General features: G+C 44.3%; 1 protein-coding gene across 1 annotated transcript in view; it reads right to left on the reverse strand.

Annotated features, from left to right (window-relative positions):
* Positions 1-24778, reverse strand: part of ATP2C2 (ATPase secretory pathway Ca2+ transporting 2) — a 61292-nt gene that overhangs the window by 16091 nt on the left and 20423 nt on the right. Inside the window, exons 2-17 of the mRNA XM_075577216.1 lie at positions 24002-24112; positions 21110-21226; positions 16173-16262; positions 15464-15499; positions 13448-13509; positions 12793-12901; positions 7559-7708; positions 7256-7324; positions 6868-6943; positions 5786-5852; positions 4345-4469; positions 3424-3521; positions 3046-3147; positions 2039-2128; positions 786-887; positions 35-191 (exon numbers count right to left, since the gene is read on the reverse strand). Coding sequence (XP_075433331.1) covers positions 35-191; positions 786-887; positions 2039-2128; positions 3046-3147; positions 3424-3521; positions 4345-4469; positions 5786-5852; positions 6868-6943; positions 7256-7324; positions 7559-7708; positions 12793-12901; positions 13448-13509; positions 15464-15499; positions 16173-16262; positions 21110-21226; positions 24002-24112 — 1561 coding nt within the window. The remainder of the gene's footprint in view (positions 1-34; positions 192-785; positions 888-2038; positions 2129-3045; positions 3148-3423; positions 3522-4344; positions 4470-5785; positions 5853-6867; positions 6944-7255; positions 7325-7558; positions 7709-12792; positions 12902-13447; positions 13510-15463; positions 15500-16172; positions 16263-21109; positions 21227-24001; positions 24113-24778) is intronic.

Consider the following 24778-nt stretch of genomic DNA (forward strand, 5'->3'; position numbering starts at 1 on the left):
ATACAGGTGTCTATAAATAGCTGTTTTAATATACCTCTTAACCCTTGGGATCCCATGCCTTTCTCTTCCTGAACATACACAGATTTCAGCTGTGGAGTGAGTGGCACAGACATCCCGCCGCTGTTATATGTGGTGCAATACTGAATAACTTCCTCTAAGGCTCCTTTCATAAAGTAAACTTCTTCTGGTTTCTTCAACAATAAAAACAACATGCGCAAAACAGTATGTTAGGGTTGTGTATACAAGACTGTATAATTATGATTTATTAAATGTATTCATTACACTATTCATCCCTTGAGTAATTTTGTACTTCAGGAGTTTGGTTACCATCAGGCAGTCTATTTTTTTTTTAACACAGCTCAACCCCCTTGTAACGCGGTGCTTGGGGCCCAGAGAATCACATCGCGCTATAAGCGGATCGCGTTAGAAATAATGTACAATTGTATGCATTGTACAATAAAGTATTTAAGATACCAATAAACATGTTGTAAAGGATTCATAAATACAAAAATTGGGAGCCGCTCTTGCATCGCGTTATAAGCGGATTCGCGTTGTAACGGGGCTGAGCTGTATTTATCCATTGAGCGATTTTCAGGAGCTGTGTGTCCATCTTCCGGTTCCTACAGGCGAATGCTTGCCGTACACTGATCGGTTGTGCCATTTATCGGTTTTAAAATAGATAGATTTCTTCCTCCAATGAAGTATTAGGTACAATAGATGCTACGCGTTGCCTGCCGACCGGTTTTACTTTTCCCTTCTACGAGTACAGAAGAAGCAGTTTTTACCTCGGTTTTCTCCACGCACTTTACCGCCATCCACCTTTGTTCTGAACTAAACGGAATTTCTTTCTTCCTTATGTAGCTCTCGCTTGCATTGCCCAACCCCATCTGGAATATAAAAGAAGTGGCATCTTTTACCAGGTCACATTGGCAGAAGACAGGGGGGAAAGTGCTCTGTGGCGGTGCCCTGCTGAAAAACAGGGCTGGACTGTCGGTGTATTGAACACACAAAATATTAATGGCACATACAGGAACAAACAAAGAGTCACCAACGCGTTTCACGCTACCAAAATAGCGCTTTGTCAAAGACTATGTCAAAGAGTCAACACAGTATTCATCATTGAAAGGCAACATTTCAATATTATATGCTTGCCTTTTATCTTGATACATTGTTGTGGAGTTTCTCCAATACTTTTGTACATTTGCAGAAGAGACTTTGCAGGTTTCAAACGCTCAAATAAAACAACATTTAGGAGGAATGTGTGTTTGGCTTAATACAATAAGCTACTTTTGTCCAGAACCAGTTGTTCTGCTAGAACCCTCTATTCCAATGTACGTCACACTATGTGCGCAGTTTGAAGGTTTGTTAACAGTCACCACGCACCTATAGAAAGGCCCAAGGAATCTGTGGTCTTGTTCCATTGTTGCATGTGGTTCTACAGAACAATGACTCGCTTAATGAAAGGGACAGGTAAGAAAGGTTTCCGGTCTCTTGGCACTGTGTGCAATTCTAGGATAGTTTGTGTCTCAGCTCTCTGCTGATGTGTTAACTGTGCTACATCAAAGGCCTCCGCAATGCTGCAGGGCGTACAGCGACAAAACGGACAAAGAACAAAAAGACATTCTGACTGTCAAGAGGTCAGTTTACATCAAGTTTCCGTGACGTTTTTACAGCTCTCATAAAGAAAAGGCCCTGCCTTTAAAATATTTGATGACTGATTCATATCTAAACATACAGTATGTATACGTGCACTCACCACATTCAGACAAAACATGGTATACAGTAGGTAATGGTGGACTATGGAATTAGTAAACAGTGCTATTTTATTGTGGAAAATGTCATTCTGGGCTAGACAGGGCAAACAAAAAACACCCAGATTTGTCCTTCCTCCCCTCCCACAGTGAGATAACATCTAATGTATATATTTGTTGATACAAGAAAATATACATCTTGTTTTCAAGTATCCTGGGACGGTAAAGAGAAATAGTCATTTTCTGCAGATTGCATGGAGTGTAAAAACACTTCTAAGAAGCCTTACCTTCATTGCCAGGACAATTAATGCTCCCTCGGTTGGCTGACCCACAAGTGTACTCTTCCTAACGACTGCATTGTTGGCTACACATCCAGCCTACATGGTAATAAAATAGCATTCGTTACATCCTTCAGACTAGCATACAATGTATAGACTTAGTTTCATCACATTACTTTACTTCTCCAAATAAATGTGCTGTAGGCCCCTTGGGCAGAAAAGTAGTTAATTTACCTGTGCTGAATATGCAAAGAATTTCAAACAACAGAGAAGGGCACCCAGTTGCTAATATAATTCAGGATGGACAGGGAATAGTTCCGTGGGCGCCTATAAAATTTTACCGCCTATAAAATTTTTACCACTATAAAGGATATACGAAAACCAAGCCTGTTGGTTGTGAAGATTGTTGATCCTCACGGTGGGCTTGAAAACAAAGAGAAATCAACAATCTTCACAACCAACAGGCTTGGTTTTCGTATATCCTTTATAGTGGTAAAATTTTATAGGCGCCCACGGAACTATTCCCTGTCCATACTGTTTTCCTGACCAGGGGGTCAGGCTTTGTGTCCTAGGCAGCCCCTTATGTATAGTTTTAATTAATATATAAGGTAATAGTTACTACACCACACACATTGCGGTTAGCGCTACCTGTTTTGTTGTTAATATAATTCAGGAGTTATTGCTATGCTACAGCCAGAAGCTCAGAATTTCCAGCCACTGCACCCTTGAACTTGATGGGATTAGAGCAGACCTGCACAACTCCATTCCTCGAAGGCCGCAAACAGGCCAGGTTTTCAGGATATCCCTAAATCAGCACAGCTGACTCAATTAGTGGCTCAGTCATACTGAGCCACTAATTGAGCCAGCTGTACTGAAGTAGGGATATCCTAAAAACCGGCCTGTTTGCGGCCCTCGAGGACTGGAGTTGTGCAGGCCTGGATTAGAGTCTCTCTCCTCTGAATTGTGAAAGGTTTGAGGGTTAAGTACACAACTTTTTTGTACTCGGTTGTCCTTACCTCCACTAGTTTTCCTACAGACACATTGGAGAACTCCTGGATCTCTTCATTTGATGGCAACAGGTTGACGGTTCCTTTTCCATCATAGCCGATGCCTGTCACCTAAGGTGCAACCAGACATTATTCATTCACTGGGTGAGTTCTGATGGTAATGGGGATGTAGTGTTTGCTAAATTGGTGATTCTGTATTGAAAATACAAAGTACCGCTAGATCCTGGATCTTTAAATTCATATAAAATAGATGCGTGTGCAAATATATATATGCATATATATGTGTAGGATCTATACCTATAGATAAACAGACAGAGGGAGAATAAAATTGAGAGGAAGGGAGAGACTAATGGGTGTAAAGTAAGACAGACCAACCAAAGGATATACCTCTGCGTGAAAGCCATCTGAAGTTACTAATTTTGTGGCTGTCATCTCATTGGCGGTCAGAGTCCCCGTCTTATCCGAACAGATGACATTGCAGCAACCTGTCACCAAAACCAAAACCATTTATGTGATCTAAAGAGTTACCTAGGGTGAAGGTCTTTCTGATCCCGCTCTATCCTTACACCATGAAATCCAGGTGATTAGTCTGGGCACAGGTCTTTGGTTACCCATAATATTGTATTTTTCATGTCATAATAATTATTTAAGGCTGGTGGTAAGCGTCATTGTAACTAAATTTGGGCTGTAAAACGTGTCCCAAAAACTCCCACTAAACAGGATGCTTGAAGGCCTTAAATGACCTCTTACTTTGACATATTTTTATTGTTAACGCAGCATTCCTCCCCAAAAGCCTATAGGAGTTTAACACACACATACACAAACACACACACACACACAGTTAGCATTTTGCCCTCTGACCATGTCCTGCTCTAAACACACACAAACAAACAAACGTAATGTTAAAAATCATGATTTTCTTCATTTCTAACTTCTGAGGTTACCATAGTAAACTTCAGACTGGACGGGGCTCTGGGGAGAGCTGCATTTTACCCTTCCGGACACGTAATATTTCAAACGCTTACATCTCCCAAACAAAGCATCAGATTTAAAAAAAAAAAAAAATTAAAACAGCATTGGAAAGTGCAAGAAGACACGTCAAAGTAAGTAAGGGGGGGGGTGATCAATGCGACTGCTGTGCAAACGTAGGCTTGTTAGAAAAACTGATGCAAAAACAGCCCCAGATTTATCGGAAGGATAAAAATCCCCACAGAGAGAATTATAAACCTGATGTTTTTTTGCTCCTGTTTTATGATCCGGAGACTTTGATAAATCCCACCAAATCTTCTAATGCTCTCCGGGTCTTACCCAAGGTCTCAACTATTGGCAGCTTCTTAACTATGACTCTTTTTTTGGCCATCCTCATTACACCCAGGGCGAGGGTGACAGTGACAACAATGGGAAGACCTTCTGGAATCGCAGCTACTGCCAAGCTGAAAGGAGAACACAAGGCTGGTATTAACGCTGGTAACATGTAGGATTTCACCGAGAACACAAGCTGGTATTAACGCTGGTAACATGTAGGATTTCACCGAGAACACAGGGCTGGTATTAACGCTGGTAACATGTAGGATTTCACCGAGAACACAGGGCTGGTATTAGTGCTGGTAACATGTAGGACAGTGTTTTTCAAACAGGGTTCCCAGGAACCCTTGGGTTCCCCGGGCGTCCCTAAAGGAATCCCTGCAAAATATTATCAAATATAGAAGAATTTACAATGCATTTGATCACAGAGTTGCTATTAGAGAGGGTCGGGGTTCCTTACAATGCATTTGATCACAGGGTTGGTATTAGAGAGGGTCGGGAGTTCCTCAGAATTTCACTTAGGGTTCCTTAACCAAAAAAAGGTTGGAAACCACTGATACAGTATAAGGTTTCACCGAGAACACGAGGCTGGTATTAGGGTTGGTAATATGTATGGGTTTCACTGAACACGAGGCTGGTATTAGGGTTGGTAATATGTATGGGTTTCACTGAGAACACGAGGCTGGTATTAGTACTGTATTGGTAATATGTAGGGTTTCCCCCATTTTTTACTATTTGGCCATTAACCTGTTACTCTGTTGCTGCTAATAGGCCTCCATCCCCCACCCCAGCAGTGAAGGGTTAAAAGCTTCATTTATTTATCACAATGAGGATTGACATAAAAACAATGTATATTTCAACGGTGTCTCCATTTTCATGTTCCTTTCCCCCAACAAAATGACTAGGAACAAATAGGAGCATTCTGGCAGTCAGTATTTAAAATATATCACTAATATTTGTAATATAAGCACTGAAAGATGCAGAGAATGGGTTAAGTTTGGTCAAATTAGCATTGCCGTTTCCACAGTACTAATTATGCAAATCAGCTCTTGTATCAAACCATCAGGTCAAAGGGTCACTGGGTTATCTTTTCCCTGGATTCATGGCCAATAAAGGTATAATGAGATTATTATATAAACGGCCTGCATTTATAAAGCTTGTATAATAAGAAAAGTGCCCTTAAGGCTGAAAGGCTAGATGTTTATTATCTTAATAGTAAATGACAGAGACTTTAAAGAGAGCGGCAGCATGTAGAACCAGAAGCTCACAGAAATAGTCCTACGAGGATTAAATATAGTGAGAAGCAGGTTGATGTACAGCCAGTGTTGTGTACACTTGCAGTACACTTGCAGCCAGTGATGTGTACAGGGATTCGTTATGGCTGTAAATTGTGTTACCTGCATAACCCGTGAGTGTTATATAAGATAGTGAGATAGAAACTTACCTTACTCCGATAGTAAACATGCTAAGAATTGGCTTTCCCTGGAGCCAGCCAATTAGCATAATTAAACCTAGAAAGACAGACGAACAGCTAAATGTTTTTATCTCAGAACCTTGATATAACACCATCACTGTCACTTTGGGATGGGTCTGGCAATTAGTAGAGATTATTAGGCAGACATCCTGTACGTCCCGATTCCAAATAACATATACCACCCAGTGATCTGGTTCCAGAAGGAACACAGAAAGACTGGCACATCACAGGGATGGGAGTTCAGAGTATGTTGGATGTATTTACTCAGTTGAGATCTAAGGCTGTGCCTATAGTGCCGTCGATGGCGACACGACGGGTGACGTCGCCGTCGCCACCGGCGAAAGTTATGTTTCGCCGGGTGTCGACGTCGCGGGATTCCGGCAATTTGATTTGTTCAAGGGCCGTCACGTGACACGACGGCCTTTGAAAAATCAAATTTTGCCGGCTTCAGGTTTTCGCACTATCAGCGCACGCGGCGGCGGCAATGTATTTATTTTCGGGTGACGTCGCCGGCACTATAAGCGCGGCCTAAGCTTCAGTCCTTAGTTGGAGTACAATTTTTGTGAATATGTTATACATTGTTTGAGGTTGGAAAGCTTGCACACAGTTAACTTTTGTTGGTTCAATAAAAGGTATCATACTACCTATTTCTTCCCCCCCCCCCCCTTTTCTTAATATATAGTAATCTTCCAATTGCCACAATGTTCACAGAGTCTCAAAACAAGCATTTACAGTTCAATAACTTTATTTGCAGAGTTTAGAACGCCCTAGGAGCTCTGCATGGGTGCGTTTTAAACTCTGCAAATAAAGTTATTCAACTGTAAATGTCTTCTTATGAGACTTAGTGAACAGTGCAGCAATTAAAAGATCACTATCGCTCAGAACTTCCATATATGACAGATGTGAGATTCTGACCATTCTTCAAACGCGGCACCCACAGAAAAAATACATCTACTCAGCCCTACGGAAAGTAGTGGGGCAAGACCACCAATAACTTCACAGATCAACACCACCACAATGAGTATCTAAAGAACATTATTCCGTAACCTCACCTATGATCCCAAATGAGAATAGGGACAGCTGTTTTCCCAGTTTATCCATACTTTTCTGCAAGGGAGTTTTTGGAGTCTGCACGAGAAAAAGAAAAGTTTATTTTTATGATGGGAGGTTGTGGAGGTGTCCAACAAACTGTACTCTGCAGTGAGAAATGACATGGCATACAAAGCTTTACAATAGGTAGCTACATGGGAAGATTTTCTGGCCGAGCTGGTTCTTATTTACCCACTGTTTATAACTTTATAATCCTGGTTGAGAGAAAATAACAATAGTGTATTATGCTGAAGAGAATGGGTATGCGCTGGATATTGCACAAGTTCTTCAGAACATACCATTATGCAATCACTTCTACAGAACGTTTCATACGGCAGCGTGGTTACACACCTCTTCTGCTTGCATCATCTTGAACACCTCTCCAAACTGAGAATTTTCGCCAACTCCAATGACTAGTCCCTACATTTACCAAAAACAGATGGAGGTTGTCAGTGTATTGTTTCAATCTTCAGAGAATTGCACTCATAGGAAGAACTAGACATTAATTGGGCTGTTTTAACACTATGCAGCCTACTGCTTAAAGTTTGCTGCACTGTCATACAAAGCTGCTCAATTGAGGCCCAATTGTACAATCAATGCTTCCCCTTGTGCTGCTACATTACAGCTACTGTTATTCTTTTATACTGGACATACCTTCCCTTTCCCATATCGAACCAGCGTCCCCATGAACACAATGTTGCTGAGTGTCGTAATGCCACTAGCTTCATCCACAGGACTGTGACTCTTGATGCATGGCTCAGTTTCACCCGTAAAGCTGGATTCATCCACCAATAGATCTGTCGTCTAACATGGGGACACAGTTTGTTTTTAATGTGAATCAATGTGACAAACCACTATCTTTTGAATAACAAATCGGAACACAGTGATTCTCTGCATCATAGAGCCTGTACAGGTGGTCCTCGCTATCCAACGTTTCACTTTACAACAAATTGTCATATCCAACGCTTTACAATGCAACCCTATGGGCCGTTATTCGGCGCCGGAATGCGTTACCCAACGCTCACCGCCACTGATTAACATGGGACTCACTTTACAGCGGTTTCACTATCCAACGCTACTTCCAGAACGGGTTCCGGTGGATAACCGACGACTGCCTGTTATGCGATATTTTCTAGGGAGATTAAGTTATTTGTCCATGGCCTTAAAGAGCTCTCAATGGTTCCACTTCAAATACAGAGCCTTTTAGGGGTTTCCCGTACAGAGACAGTAGGAGGGCGTTCTGGTAAGTGTATCTTTTTTTTTTTTCACAACATTTTTTATTAGGCATTAATACATTAATACAGTTTATATGGTTACATACATATCTTGGCCTAATACAGATTTTTCTTTTGTTTACACCTTTCTTCCCTTGTGTTGCAAGCGGGGGAAGAAACAGATAGAGAGAGGGGGGGATAGAGAGAGAGGAGTGGAGGGGGGGAAAGGGGGGGAGTCCCGTCTGACTCAGTTTCCCATGGGGGGGAGGGGAGGGGGGGCGAGGGGGTATTTTGATCTTTGTCTCCTCTTTCGGTAAGGGCCATTTTATTCTACCATTTGTGTCAGCCAAGGTTCCCATGTCTTATAGAAGGTTGCTGTCGTCCTTTTCAGAAAGGCTGATAGTTGCTCCATCAGCATTACTTCCTGTATTATTTTCTTAACCGTTTGCTTGGGGGGGGGGGAGAGACACCTTCTTCCACGCAGCAGCCACCGCACATCTGGCCGCCGTGAGTATGGTAAGTGTATGTTTAAGGGGCCAAGGTTTATGTATCAGGTGTGAATTATCAGCCATGGAGCTACTCCGTAAGCAGTTGTGTTTTGAGGTGGGTCTAATGGTGGGTTTTGAGGTGGGTCTAATGCAGGAATATGCAAGTAAAGGGGGTGTTGAAGGGGAAAAGAAAAACGAGGAAACAAGACAGAACTGAAAAAAAGGTTTGGCATGAGAGTGTTAAAGATAAGAAGTGGGAGGAGGGGGAGGATCCTGATGGTCTTGTAAAACAAGGACTCCGTCAGCGGCGATAACTGAACAGTAACAGCGATAGATCTGTCTCCTTAACGTTCACGTGGGGATAAAGACATAGCAAGCACCGATCATATCATCATTCTTACACATACTGTAACCATGGAACACACAAAACACATACATATTCAGGAAAGCTGAAGGAAAATGCACAAAGATTATAGCAGAGTCTTGTTTTAGTATGTTCTGAGCTAAGCAAGTCTGTATTCTCAGGTTTGCTGTGTCCTTGGGGGTTATTCATTAAACTGCAATAGTGCCGAATGGGCCACAACTGCACTGCAACGGCACACAAACTCAATGTAACTGCACACAAACTCAATGTAACTGCACACAAACTGCACTGCAACTGCACACAAACTGCACTGCAACGGCACACAAACTCAATGTAACTGCACACAAACTGCACTGCAACGGCACACAAACTCAATGTAACTGCACACAAACTGCACTGCAACGGCACACAAACTCAATGTAACTGTACACAAACTGCACTGCAACTGTACACAAACTCAATGTAACTTCAAAGTGAGTTTCTATGCGATAATGCCTCGATCTGCATTATTATTTTTCACACACACGCGCACGCACACACACGCACACGCGTTTTGCTTTTGCAAAACAAGTGTTAGTACTGCCTCTTAAAAGTACCCAGCAGCTACCATTAGATGTACAATAGGAGCAGAGAGAAGAAGCAGATGTCAGGACAGTTGTTTAATTTATCTAGGCTTGAGAACTGTTGGCATATACTTTTTGAATGTTACGTTCTATAAAATAAAACAATTTGAAGTTGAAAGAGAGGAGAATTAAGTGCCGTGGGAGAATGATAATGATTGTAGCACTGCTTCCCAATCCTTTCTAAACTGCTCCTCTCAGCAACCGTCTTGGCTGTGGGTCACTCATTCTATATTCGGTGCCCATTGGAACTAATAATTATTCCACACAGTGGAATATATTAGCTTGGGTTATGGATGCAAAGGATCTGCCTCTGTCTCTCAATCTCCCCATGGGAATGTCCCACCTGTCCCATGTAGCGTCTCCTGGCCAGAACCCTCCAGGTCGGGAAATCCGGCACTATTTGATGTGTAGCTCGTTTTCTGCCTAGTCGGTCCTTGCCACCTACTGTTACAAACTTTAAATTCTATAAAGACGGAGGAGCACGTGACTTTCTGCGTGATTTGTGATGTTAACCCTTTCACTGCTGAACAATGTGACCCTGGCCCACCTGGAAGAAAAATGATTAATCCCTCTTTAACCCCTTTACTTCCAGAATGGTTTGCACATAGAAAAAGGTGATTATGTTTACTTCCCTTCCATCCATTGCCCGTTTAATTCAAGATAAGATCTTGTTTGCCTTTGCAGCTACTGCCTGACTTTGGGTACTATTGAAATAACTTTTTAGGGTTGATCTTACTTTCTATTGCAATCCTTTTTTCATTATCCATTTTTGCTAATTTGATTGCCCTTTTGCAATTTTTGTTACATTCCTTATAATTCTGATACGATGTCTCTGTCCGTTCTGAGTTAAAGAATCTAAACGCCTTCCTCTTCTTGTCCATTTCCTCCCCTACCTGTTTATTTAGCCACATTGGTTTTGACTTATTTATTTTATATTTATTATTTATAAGTGTGCTTTTCTAACAATGTTTTAAAGACTGGCCATTTATCTTCTACATTTTTCCCTGCAAAAGCATCGTCCCAATGTATTCCTTGTAGATTAGTCCTCAGTTTATTATTAAAATCTGCCGTTCTAAAGTTTAAGGTCTTTGTTGAACCCAAGTATCTGTTTTTTTGATAATTTATTTCAAATGAGACCATGTTATGATCCCTGTTACCCAAATGTTACAGGACTTGAATATTTGCTATTACTTCTACATTGTTTGATATGACCAAATCCAGTATAGCCCCTCTCCTGGTTGGTTCCTCAGAAATTTGGGTCATGTAATTATCTTTAAGCACCCCTCAAAAACCTGTTTCCTTTTGTTGTAATGCTAATCTCTTGGCCACAGTCAATGGCTGGATAATTAAAATCACCCATTATGCAAACATGACCTAGTTTTGATGCCTTCTCTATTTGCAAAAGTTTTTTAGCTTCCTCAATCTCACAGATATTTGGTGGCTTATAACCTATCCCTACAAACATTTTCTTTATACTTTTACCTCCACTGCTAATTTATATCCACAAGGTCTCTACATTTTCATCATTCCCTTCATAAACATCATCCCGTATACTAGGTTTTAGATCCGGTTTAACATATAAACATACTCCACCTCCCCTTCTATTTGGCCGATCCTTCCGAAAAAGGGAATAACCCTCTAACTAAACTGCGCAGTCATGAGCTTCATCCCACCATGTTTCAGTAATGCCTATGATATCATACTGCTCCCTTGCAGCTATTAATTCAAGCTCCCCCATTTTATCTGTCAGGCTTCTTGCATTAGCAAGCATTTAAGTTTTTTTCAGCCTGCACTATTATCTTATCTGCTCCTTCCTTTCTGCGCCAACTTGGTTCAGTCTTTAGAAGTTATTTTTAGTATTATCTGTATTTACTATGGGTGTCTCGCTACTTGTCAAACCCGCACTTGCCCCCATTCTACCTCCCCATACCCACTTGTTTCCTCCTCTAGCCTGTTTAGTTCGTTATCTGTTTCATTCCCCTCCCCCCTCCATCCTAGTTTAAAATCTCCTCCAACCTTTTTAACATTCTCCCCCCTAAATTATTTTGGGACGTGTATATAGGCGCCCTGCCTTGATCCTGGAATTGTTTAGGATCTGCTCTGTTTGTGATTACTATGAAAGTGCTTTTCAGCATGTCCAAAGATGGATGATCTTCAAGCACAAAAAGGGGAAGGGTGTTCAAGTCATTCCACAAATAGTTGTGTGCTGTAGCGGAGAGTCCGCTTCTGAGCTGAAGGCATTCTGCTTTGTTTCACATCTCATAATTGTTTGTGACCACAGGAGCTGAGCTTCACTCTCCAGGTAAAATCGGGTCACTTTGGCATATCCCATTGATTGATACATTTGACACTGTAATTGGATCCACGGAGCGTCAGACACAAACTGTACTGTAGCTAGGTGACTGATCGAAGAGAAGTGGTAGGAATGGAATTAAAAAGAAGTGGTAATGGAGGCGCATGCGTGGTGTCATCGGGTATGGCGGCTTAGGCTACGCTTATAATGCCGGCGACGTCAGGCTACGGTTGCTGAAAAAAATCAAATTGACATGACTTCCAGCGATCGCACCAAGCCGTCGCTCTATCACGTTGCGCTTACTATAAGCGCACGCAATGGCGTCAATGCATTTGTTTTGACACGACGTTGCGTCGCTGTGGGTGAAGGCTCCAGGACACCCGGACTATTTGCTCTTTTTAGCCGACTTCACGACAACCCAGGAGAAACAGACGCGCTATTGGAGAGGGTTGGGGTTCCTTACAATGCATCTGATCTCAGACGCGCTATTAAAGAGGGTTGGGGTTCCTTACAATGCATCTGATCTCAGACGCGCTATTAAAGAGGGTTGGGGTTCCTTACAATGCATCTGATCTCAGACGCGCTATTAAAGAGGGTTGGGGTTCCTTACAATGCATCTGATCTCAGATGCGCTATTAGAGAGGGTTGGGGTTCCTTACAATGCATCTGATCTCAGACGCGCTATTAAAGAGGGTTGGGGTTCCTTACAATGCATCTGATCTCAGATGCGCTATTAGAGAGGGTTGGGGTTTCCGTTGAATTTCACAATATAATTAAAGGGTTCCTTAACCGAAAAAGATTGGAAACACTGTTCTAGACCTTGGACATAAGCAACAATTAGATTGATTTTGATCGTCAACCGTTGACATTGATTGCGTACATATAAGTTATGTATCCACTGATTACCTCGATTAGTCTGATGTCTGCAGGGACCCGGTCACCGACTGACAAACACACCAAGTCCCCGGGAACCAGCTCCCGTGCCAGGAGGTGCTGGAGGTTTCCATCCCGGACACTGTTACGCGTGGAAGAGAATCATTCATGTAGCGTCAGGTATTCAGATAACACGGGACAGAAATATCCCCCCCGAGGGAGGGCAAACAAGAGGAAATGTGACAAGAACAGCTAGACTAACCCCTCGAGTTCCACAAGGGCCTGCCACACATGGATTTGCTGCGGTGAGTGAGCCCATTAAAACTAAAAAGAGGATTGCAGCCGGTTACAGAAAACTGGGAAAGTAGCATCTGCGGGAAATATTGTTGCTACTGCGTCATGTATTTAAGGAAAAGAAATGGAAATAAGATGAGAAGTAGAGCAAAATAGATTTTTACAAAGGGATAAGCCAATGCTTCAAAACGCCCACTGACAATTGTTTGAACCTATCAATCTCACCCGATAACATGGACAATCTGGAGACAAACTCTCCCACGTTCGCTGCTTCAACTGTGTAAGGGTTCATTGTAAATAGGAGCTGCGGCATCTTGAAGCTGTTTTGACATTACTGCTGCTTGTCACTATTCCTTGCTGAAAAGATGGTGCAGGATATTAAATGTATATTTACCAGTTACATTCTGGAGGCACCAACTTATTCAGCTCTTCCAGAGACTTTTCTGAGCGATATTCCTGGTAAACAAGACAGATGAATGCCGTTAGAACGCTGTAATCCGAGTAGCAACTTTCAGATCCCTACCTGAGTTTCCCCCCTATGAGTAGTGACATCCGAAACTGTCCAAGACGCGTTCACAACAGTTTCATTGGTTTTAATTTCTATTTTGCGTTATTGTGAAATGTTTCGCCAAGACTCAACGCCCTAATGTCACAAAATGAGTCTTCGGTTTTGCAATTTTTGCCAGCGTTCAGTGAGAAAATGGTCAAGAAGTATATAATGGGTCACGTGACCGGCTGCAGTTACTTAGCAAAGCAACGCAAACGCTGATTTTTCACGGAAAGAAAAAAGCACATTTGACATGGTTCGCAAACTCCTGGTAACGTTTTGCACAACTCTGCCTAGGAGATCACATAATTTCTGTACACAAATGTAATCTTTCTCAAAGGGAAAATGTTAATTTTCAGTGGGATCCCCTTATTCTGCCTTCGTCAATCTCTTCATTCCTCCACCCTTGGCCCGTTTGGCTAAGCACTGAAACGATGTCTTCAGAAGATGTATCTTAACAGACATATCGCTGCCATAAATTGTATCTGGTGTGAGGTTGGACAGCACCTTAAAATAATTTTGACCAAAAAACCCCAATTCTCCATAAATTATTCCTTTATGGGTCAAAATGAAAGAACAGATCAATCAAACACTAAGGATTGATATCCTGAGTGACCCTTTAATAATGGTCCTGGGTAAACCAATACCAGATATCCCACCCAACACTAATACATTAGTTGCACGATGTACTACAGCGTTTCAGTGGAAGCAAACAAACCCGCCATCGCCTCAACATTTCATGGAGAAGGCGAGACATGGTTTAGACATGGAAAAACTCACTGCAACATTAAACAATTCCATGACCAAGTTTGAGAGGATAGGGTTCCCCTGGGTAGCAGCCTTCCCTGCAGACATTTCATCCATGTAGGATATATGAGTTTAGCCCTGTATAACAGCAGTTTTAAGGTTACCCCTGCTTAAGCACAGGTGACTCAATCATTATGACTGAACCACCTGTGCTCAAGCAGGGGTATCCTTAAAACCGGCACTGTTAGTGGTCCTTGAAGACTGGGGACCACTGCTGTATAAGGTGCCTCTCAGTCCAGGTCCTGACTACTGATTTCTTAATAGATTTGTAGCAAGAATCTTGTTTGATTGAACTATTCTGTACATTCAAATGTAATTCCTCTGGTCTTCACCCCTACATTATTTGCTTCTCAATTCGCCTGAAAAAAATAAAAGAGCTAAAAAGGCAGCATTCAATACACAAAATTCCCCCGTTTTAGAGTACATCCGTGCAAGGAACAATGTGACCTCACGCACCGGCGCAGAAACACTGCATTCCCTGCATGCTTCTTGACAAATAAAAAGCAGAACCTGCATTGAAATTATCTCAGTTTGCTTAGCTTTATTCCTAGCAAGGATCTGCTCTAAAGCAGTGAGTTTGGGGGATTGAGCGATGCCATTTTTCATGTAATATTTTTGTGTGGCCACACATTTTGAGGGGCAAGCACATAACTGTTCTACATGTTACCATTTAATCAGCATCTCTTCTCTTTCCCAATTCTCCCCAAGCCTCCCCCGCCCCCTTTTCTTATTTCTGTTCCCATATAACACACTATGAAAGCTAAGAGCAGCTGCTTTTACATCTGACCAATCACAAATTCAAGTCTCTGGATTACAGGATAACAACGAAAGGTTCAAATCTATTCACCAAGCCAAAAATTAAAAGGTTAAATCAACAAAACAAATGTTTATGTCAAAATCGAGTAGATGGGCTTTTAAAATAAATGACACTTTATTCCTGTAAGAAAATGTCAATTCTTTGAAAACCTCCTCTTGTCATCCAACCCAAAATTCCTTTTAGACAGCTGCACCCTTGTCTTGCACCTTGAGCTATGTAGACATTTGGTGATGACATACCTGCACAAAGGCCACTGTAACCACGATTAGTATGGCCTAAAAAAAAAAAAGGCAGAAAAAAAACAGATTAACAGTTTGCATGAATGCAACGTTACCTCAGCGACAGATAATTACTACTGATATTTTAACAGGTATATTTAGAACAATGGGTGGGTGGGTGAGTGGGTGGGTGCGGGGTGTATGTGGAATGAAAGGCATGTAAGGTGCCTTTGGGTGAAATCTGGGAGTGACCTAAGTGAATTGACTATAGGAGAGGAGAGAGCCATCCCAAAGCAGTGATATTGCAGAAACACCACCATCAGAGTCCTCTCTGGTGGATCTAGAACTTGGCTCCATTTCAGTATTGCATTTTGGTTCATGATAGGCCTGGATCTCTATGGATAAAGGAGACTTGTTAAAACCAGAACTGTCTCATGATAACGCGGACCTTACTGTGAATGTGGAGGCGCATGTAACATATTGTATAGCCTCACTGAAGGAATTAACTTTCGCTGCCCAAGATGCTTGCAAACACTGCATTGCTGGCAGTGAAGATGTTAAGTGAGCATGCCGTCCACTTCTGCCTGGAAATCTTTTAACAGATTACGATCACGGCGACTCTCAAACGTTGTATTTCAGTGGTAAATATGAAAATATCAACATAACATGAGAACCCACAAACACAGCTTACTCTTACAGCTCAAAACGTGTTTTAGCGACTTGCCCTTACCACAGTAATGCTCACTGCGTCTTCGTACTCCTTGGTTAGGACGCTGACCAGCGCTGACCCGAGAAGCAACAAAATTAGGGGATTTGTAAACTAAAGATAAATAAAAAAGTTGTCACTGAAATTCCAGATACATACTGTATGAAACAATAAACATAGATTGATCTTGTCTCAGGTCTCCTGCACTCTGGGTTCTACACACAACCCGTGGTGGATTTCCCATTAGGCCCAGGCCGGCAAAATTTTGGGGCGGCAAAAATGTCCACCCCCGTATACTTTTGCCGTGCTCACGGGCCTATCGGGCCTGACGGGAAGTAATTTTATCTGTTGCGGTCAGCTCCTTACCTGCCGCCCCGATTCTCCTGAACCGCAGCGTCAAATGACGCCGTGGATGTCACGCCATGAGATGTCAAATTACGTCATGGTGTCGCATCATTTGATGCTGCGGTTCAGAAGGGGGAGGGGGGCGGCAGGTAAGGAAGCGGCTGCAACAGATGTTACTACGGGCAGCGCTGCACATAACCCATCAACCAACTCATACAACGTCTAGGTGAGGAGCCGATCAACTTGGGTTTTGCCTGCCTGCACTACACTCACACCGCCTGCCTACACTACACTCACACCGCCTGCCAACACTACAATCCCTCACACCGCCTGCCTGCACTACACTCCCTCACACTGCCTGCCTGCACTACACTCCCTCACACCGCCTGCCTGCACTACACTCCCTCACACCGCCTGCCTGCACTACACTCCCTCACACCGCCTGCCTGCACTACACTCCCTCACACCGCCTGCCTGCACTACACTCACACCGCCTGCCTACACTACACTCACACTGCCTGCCAACACTACAATCCCTCACACCGCCTGCCTGCACTACACTCCCTCACACCACCTGCCTGCACTACACTCCCTCACACCACCTGCCTGCATTACACTCCCTCACACCGCCTGCCTGCACTACACTCCCTCACACCACCTGCCTGCACTACACTCCCTCACACCACCTGCCTGCACTACACTCACACCGCTGCCTGCACTACACTCACACGGCTGCCTGCACTACACTCACACCACCTGCCTGCATTACACTCCCTCACACCGCCTGCCTGCACTACACTCCCTCACACCACCTGCCTGCACTACACTCACACCGCTGCCTGCACTACACTCACACCGCTGCCTGCACTACACTCACACCGCTGCCTGCACTACACTCACACCGCTGCCTGCACTACACTCACACTGCCTGCACTACACTCACACCGCCTGCCTGCACTACACTCAACGCCTGTCTGCACTACACTCACACCGAATACCTACGCTGCACTCCCCCACACTGCCTGCCTGCACTACACATTCATACCCCCTGCCTGCACTACACTCACACCGCCTGCCTGCACTACACTCACACCGCCTGCCTGCACTACACTCATTCATACCCCCTGCCTGCACTACACTCCCTCACACCGCCTGCCTCCACTACACTCCCTCACACCGCCTGCCTGCACTACACTCCCTCACACCGCCTGCCTGCACTACACTCCCTCACACCGCCTGCCTACACTACACTCCCTCACACCGCCTGCCTGCACTCCTTCACACTGCCTGCCTGCACTACACTCCACTCCACTCCCTCACACCTCCTGCCTGCACTAAACTCCCTCACACCGCCTGCCTGCACTACACTCCCTCACACCACCTGCCTCCACTACACTCATTCATACCCCCTGCCTGCACTACACTCCCTCACACCGCCTGCCTGCACTACACTCCCTCACACCACCTGCCTGCACTACACTCACACCGCCTGCCTGCACTACACTCCCTCACACCGCCTGCCTGCACTACACTCCCTCACACCACCTGCCTGCACTACTCTCACACCACCTGCCTGCACTACACTCCCTCACACCGCCTGCCTGCACTACACTCATTCATACCCCCTGCCTGCACTACACTCCCTCACACCACCTGCCTGCACTACACTCATTCATACCCCCTGCCTACACTATACTCACTGTAAATACAAGCTGTGTGCAATTATGTATGTTCAAAGAGAAACCAGATACCTGAAAGTAATCTTGGCAGTCACATCCTGCAGCTATGAGTCTGCAACTAATCTCAGCGCTATACACTGACAATTATTTATAATAGATTTAGAAATTAATCTTTAGGGTAAATGTCGATTAGGTTTCTAATTTGTCACGAGTCTCTGGCTTCTAAGCGTGAAGCATTTTTCAGCAGCATCAGGTCATACACACAAAGGTTCTTAGCATGTAGCATTGTCAGCAGCATCATGTAATGCACACAGGTTCTCGTGTGTAGTATTGTCAGCAGAACCATGGAATGCATACATAGGCTCTTAACGTGTAGCATTGCCAGCAGCATCATGTAATACACACAAAGCTTCTTAGCGTGTAGCATTGCCAGCAGCAGCAGCATATAATACACACAAAGCTTCTTAGCGTGTAGCATTGCCAGCAGCATCATGTAATACACACAAAGCTTCTTAGCGTGTAGCATTTCCAGCAGCATCATGTAATGCACACATATGTTCTTAGCGTGTAGCATTGCCAGCAGCATTCCTGCTGTGTACCAGAAACATGGAAAAATTCAAAGCCACCAAAACTAGATAAATATGAAATCCGTACAAACGTATTGTTGTCACAATCAGGAGATTCTCTTTTACGATATTGTCACAAGAATAATAAATATGCATGTTTTTGAGATTTTTTCAAATGTTGGTTTGACTTGACTTCTTGTATATTACACCCTGCTGTGTATTGGGCAGTATACACAGGACTAAACACCCTTCTTGTATATTACACTTGGCTGTGTACTGGGCAATATACACAGGACTAAACACCCTTCTTGTATATTCCATCCTGCTGTGTACTGGGCAGTATACACAGGACTAAACACCCTTCTTGTATATTGCATCCTGCTGTGTACTGGGCAGTATACACAGGACTAAACACCCTTCTTGTATATTACACCCGGCTGTGTACTGGGCAATATACACAGGACTAAACACCCTTCTTGTATATTCCATCCTGCTGTGTACTGGGCAGTATACACAGGACTAAACACCCTTCTTGTATATTACACCCTGCTGTGTACTGGGCAGTATACACAGGACTAAACACCCTTCTTGTATATTGCATCCTGCTGTGTACTGGGCAGTATACACAGGACTAAACACCCTTCTTGTATATTACACCCGGCTGTGTACTGGGCAGTATACACAGGACTAAACACCCTTCTTGTATATTACACCCGCTGTGTACTGGGCAGTATACACAGGACTAAACACCCTTTCTATCTTTTCTTTCTCTTTGTTGATTTTTCACCTCCATTTTTTGATTAGCGTGCTGGATTTTTTCCTTTACACACATTATATGGCCATTAATATGACTACCTATTCAACTACTTATCCAATAGGGGATCCAATAGGGAACACTATTGTTTTAACCCTTTCACTACCAGGAGGGCTCACCTCCCACGATGCATTGGCTGCAGGTACCCCCGCCGATGCATTGGCTGCAGGTACCCCCGCCGATGCATTGGCTGCAGGTACCCCCGCCGATGCATTGGCTGCAGGTATCCCCGCTGATGCATTGGCTGCAGGTACCCCCGCCGATGCATTGGCTGCAGGTACCTTCCCCAATACATTGGCTGCAGGTGCCCCCGCCAATGCATTGGCTGTAGGTACCCCCGCCGATGCATCGGCTGCAGGTACCCCCGCCGATGCATTGGCTGCAGGTACCCCCGCCGATGCATTGGCTGCAGGTACCCCCGCCGATGCATTGGCTGCAGGTGCCCCCGCCGATGCATTGGCTGCAGGTACCCCCGCCGATGCATTGGCTGCAGGTACCCCCGCCGATGCATTGGCTGCAGGTACCCCCGCCGATGCATTGGCTGCAGGTACCCCCGCCGATGCATTGGCTGCAGGTACCCCCACCGATGCATTGGCTGCATGTACCCCCGCCGATGCATTGGCTGTAGGTACCCCCGCCGATGCATTGGCTGTAGGTACCCCCGCCGATGCATTGGCTGCAGGTACCCCCGCCGATGCATTGGCTGTAGGTACCCCCGCCGATGCATTGGCAGCAGGTACCCCCGCCGATGCATTGGCTGCAGGTACCCCCGCCGATGCATTGGCTGTAGGTACCCCCGCCGATGCATTGGCTGCAGGTACCCCCACCGATGCATTGGCTGCAGGTACCCCCGCCGATGCATTGGCTGCAGGTACCCCCGCCGATGCATTGGCTGTAGGTACCCCCGCCGATGCATTGGCTGCAGGTACCCCCGCCGATGCATTGGCTGCAGGTATCCCCGCCGATGCATTGCCTGCAGGTACCCCCGCCGGTGCATTGGCTGCAGGTATCCCCGCCGATGCATTGGCTGCAGGTACCCCCGCCGATGCATTGGCTGCAGGTATCCCCGCCGATGCATTGGCTGCAGGTACCCCCGCCGGTGCATTGGCTGCAGGTATCCCCGCCGATGCATTCGCAGCTCTGCCCTGGCCTGTTTTTTTTTTTTGCTGTTTCGTGTGACTCACAGACACTGATGTTATTCCCTTTGGAAGATTGTAAGTGTTTTCTCCTCTGATTTACCAGGAGCTTTTTGTAATTTGGCAGTGTTCACTTCATTTATATTTTAACACATTCACAGCTTCCTGTAGTGCCGGGGGTTACGCATCCTGCCTGCAAGGATTAACCCTGTCGGTGCCATTATAGGCCCCTCTGCCACCGCTGGGGCACTGCCAATGGGACAATCTTTCAGGAATAGTGCAATTTGTGAACTATTTAAGACACACACACACACACACACACACACACACACACACACACACACACACTTGTCTGTTTCTAAATTAAAGCAACAAACCTAGAGGGTTTCTAAGTAGCTGTACATATAATATAATCTCTTACCTGTCCCAGGTACTTCTTCCACACTGGGTCTGCGTTATCCACTTTAAACTCGTTCCAGCCATGTTTTACTCTACGCTGAAGCACGGAGCACTCCGAAAGGCCACTTTGTACGTCCACCTAGAGAGTTGATACAATGTTGTCAGTCTCCTACTTGGAGCTGTTTTAAATGTAGTGTCAGCAGTCTCCTGGTTCAGTGTGCATAGACCTTAGTATTTGGTTACTTATTCCAGTTTCTACAGTCAGTGAGCTTGCCATCCCTGCTATCCGTGACATGTGTCTTCACAGAGCTTATGCTGTGAACTCACCAACAATATTGCTGTGAGTGTCAGTTGACCACTCACAGTACTTGCACCTCACTATACTGACATTCACTACTGAAGTGCTCAATGGTAGAAATTCTAGCAGGCAGGTTGGATATTCATTCCTTTATTTGTTCGCTGACCTGTATATATATATATATATATATACCTACCATCGGGTCTCACAGTTGTTCCAGAGGGGTTAATACCCTGACTTACAGCATCTTATGTCTTCTATACCCCACCAACATTAGGTTGTCAATTGGGGTAGCATAATCATATATTTGTTGACATGGATGCTTGATAGTGTTGATTTAATTCATTTTTAATTCACGTTACACAATTCTTTGGTAATATATGTTTTAAGTAAATCTATTAAAAGTTAATTTTTACACTTAGTGGTGTGCAGTTTAGTGAATTCTTTTAGGGGCACAATCATTTCGTGTTTCCCTTCCCCTTTTTGCCGATTCACTTTTCAGTTCACAGTTTGCACCCACAATTTGATTACCTCATACACGTATTTAATTACATTATTCAATTAGTATGGTCCTGTGATCACTCCCTATCCCTTTCCTGGTGTTTCTCAATTTTACAATACAGCTGTAAATGCAACGCATCCATATATACAGGGTGTGCTTGTGTCAAACTGTGTACTGAGCGTCCTGTTAGTGAAGCCGCTTATGACGCATTCGTGAGAGAGCACACAGCTGAACAGCATGCCAAAGCAGGAGGCCAGGAGCAATTATTTTGTTAGCTCAAATCTGTACTTTGGTTTTAAATTACAAACACCAATTTGGCAGAAGAGATTGCACACGTCTTTCTGCGACGTTCCTATTTGGATAAGATGCTGAGAATGTGATATATATTGGTCTAAAACATTGGCGTCGTGCATCTAAAAAGATTGTAACACAAAGTTACTAAATGGTGCCTTTTAGAGATGTGCAAAACCGTACAAAATGTTCCTTTTTTGAGTCCCGAAAAAAGCCGCAGCCGAGTCAGAATTTGCCAGCGATTCGCCAAGTATTAAGCCAACGTACATTGCAATTTAGTTAAATACGCTACCTTGCAAAATTCACTAAAATTCGCCAGATTCACTTAATTCTGGGATTTTAATAGGGCGCGCACACACCGTGTGGCCGGCGATACTGCGCTGAAAGATGACTCATTTGGCGACATTACTAGCCCTTTGAGGCTCGGCAAAACTTTTTGCAAGGAATCCAATTTGGGTATATTTTGGCCAATTTTATACATCTTTGGTGCCTTCGTGTTCCTGAAGTTCTGTTAATCTGAATGGGACCCAAGGGGCACAAAGGCTTAGCATCACCCAGCACATTTAGGAATTGCTTTCTTACTGTGCAAGTTGGCAGATGGATCCCTTGAAATGCAGTTTGAATCACATGACAGTAGCTGATTTACGACGGGGGCGGGACTTGTGTGTGTTTCAATGCAAAAAGGTCTGGGCATAAATGATGGCATGTTTGGATAGAAAATCAGAATTCAACAAGGTGTGTTTTGGGATCAGACACGTGTGATCTTATTTTTCCTACGCCTGTGACCACTCTGGGAAAAGCCTGTGACATATGGTAATGCAGGGGCGCGCAAACGTCTTGTGCTGCGCCCCCCCTTCTTGCTCTCCCGTGTCGCGTCCCCCTTGTGGCGTCAAATGAAGCTTCGGGGTCTCGTGACAGCATGTCACATGACCCACAGCGTCATTTGACGCCACGTCTCCATGGCAACGGGCATCAAACGACGCCACGGGTAATGTGACGTCACATGGCCCCACGGCGTCATTTGACGCCACGTTGTCATGGAAGCTGGGTAAGTGAGCCTTGCCCCCCCAAAAAAGTCTCGCACCCCCAGTTTGCACACGGCTGTGGTAATGAACTGTATAGGGATTTCTGTTTGTTTTATCCTTTTATTTTAAGAAACTGTTCTGCATTTATGTAACTGTATGTTCTTGTAATAATCTTTCTCTGTAATCAAGAGCACTGTATTTTTTATATATATATTAAAACCATCTTTAATAATTAATGCTTTCGACTCCGAAGGAATTGTTCCAAGGTTTGTAGAGAGCAACTTCCATTTTTTGACACATTTTGCTACAACAGGTTTTTGTGTGTTAAGTGCGTAGTTTTTCATTAATAAACAGGGACCTGAGACTCTGGCAGATATATATAATTACATATTTTATCTGCATATTTCTTTGGTGGAGGCAGTGGATAGATCTGATTGCAATCGAGTAAGGGGTTAATATTTACTCATTGAAAGTACCTTGTGCAGGCGAAAAGTGAGTTGGCTAGAGTAGCCGTGTGTATTAACCCTTGTTGCATATCTAAGTCACGTGCTCACAAGTGTGCTGTTCGTGACAGGTGGTATATGGGGACGGAGTGAGGGGAGATATTAATCATTTGAGGGACCTTTGCGGAATGTGAAAAGTGGGTCCTCTAGGTAGCTTTGTATTGACCCTCGTCCCATATGTAGGTAATGTTTTTATACATCTACAGTACAATGTACCCCAAAAATTGCTATAAAGGGTTCTCAAATTGGCACAAAGAGGCAACGCTTATCAATGTACTGCTACAGAAATGCTCACGTGTAAGTATTTTATCAGCTCTTCTTCTCTTAGCCTGCTGGCTTCCTTGGCAGGTAAAGTTGTGGCATCTTCTTCATGTTCCACGGATTTCAGTTCACAATGTTCATCTGCCTGTTTTATTGGAAAAGAGGAATGATCTTTATGGAGAAAAGTATACAGTTTATTCCCCGCCTCCCCCCCCCTAATCCTGAGCAACAGGTGAGTCATGCCATGTGGTACAGCATGGAACGTGGTGCCTACAAGTGCATGTGGTACAGCATGGAACGTGGTGCCTACAAGTGCATGTGGTGCAGCATGGAACGTGGTGCCTACAAGTGCATGTGGTACAGCATGGAACGTGGTGCAGCATGGAACGTGGTGCCTACAAGTGCATGTGGTACAGCATGGAACGTGGTGCCTACAAGTGCATGTGATACAGAATGGAACGTGGTGCCTACAAGTGCATGTGGTACAGCATGGAACGTGGTGCATACAAGTGCATGTGGTACAGCATGGAACGTGATGCATACAAGTGCATGTGGTACAGCATGGAACGTGGTGCATACAAGTGCATGTGGTACAGCATGGAACGTGATGCATACAAGTGCATGTGGTACAGCATGGAACGTGATGCATACAAGTGCATGTGGTACAGCATGGAACGTGATGCATACAAGTGCATGTGGTACAGCATGGAACGTGGTGCCTACAAGTGCATGTGGTACAGCATGGAACGTGGTGCATACAAGTGCATGTGGTACAGCATGGAACGTGATGCATACAAGTGCATGTGGTACA

Source organism: Ascaphus truei, chromosome 19, assembly GCF_040206685.1.
Source record: "Ascaphus truei isolate aAscTru1 chromosome 19, aAscTru1.hap1, whole genome shotgun sequence".
NCBI lineage: Eukaryota > Metazoa > Chordata > Amphibia > Anura > Ascaphidae > Ascaphus > Ascaphus truei.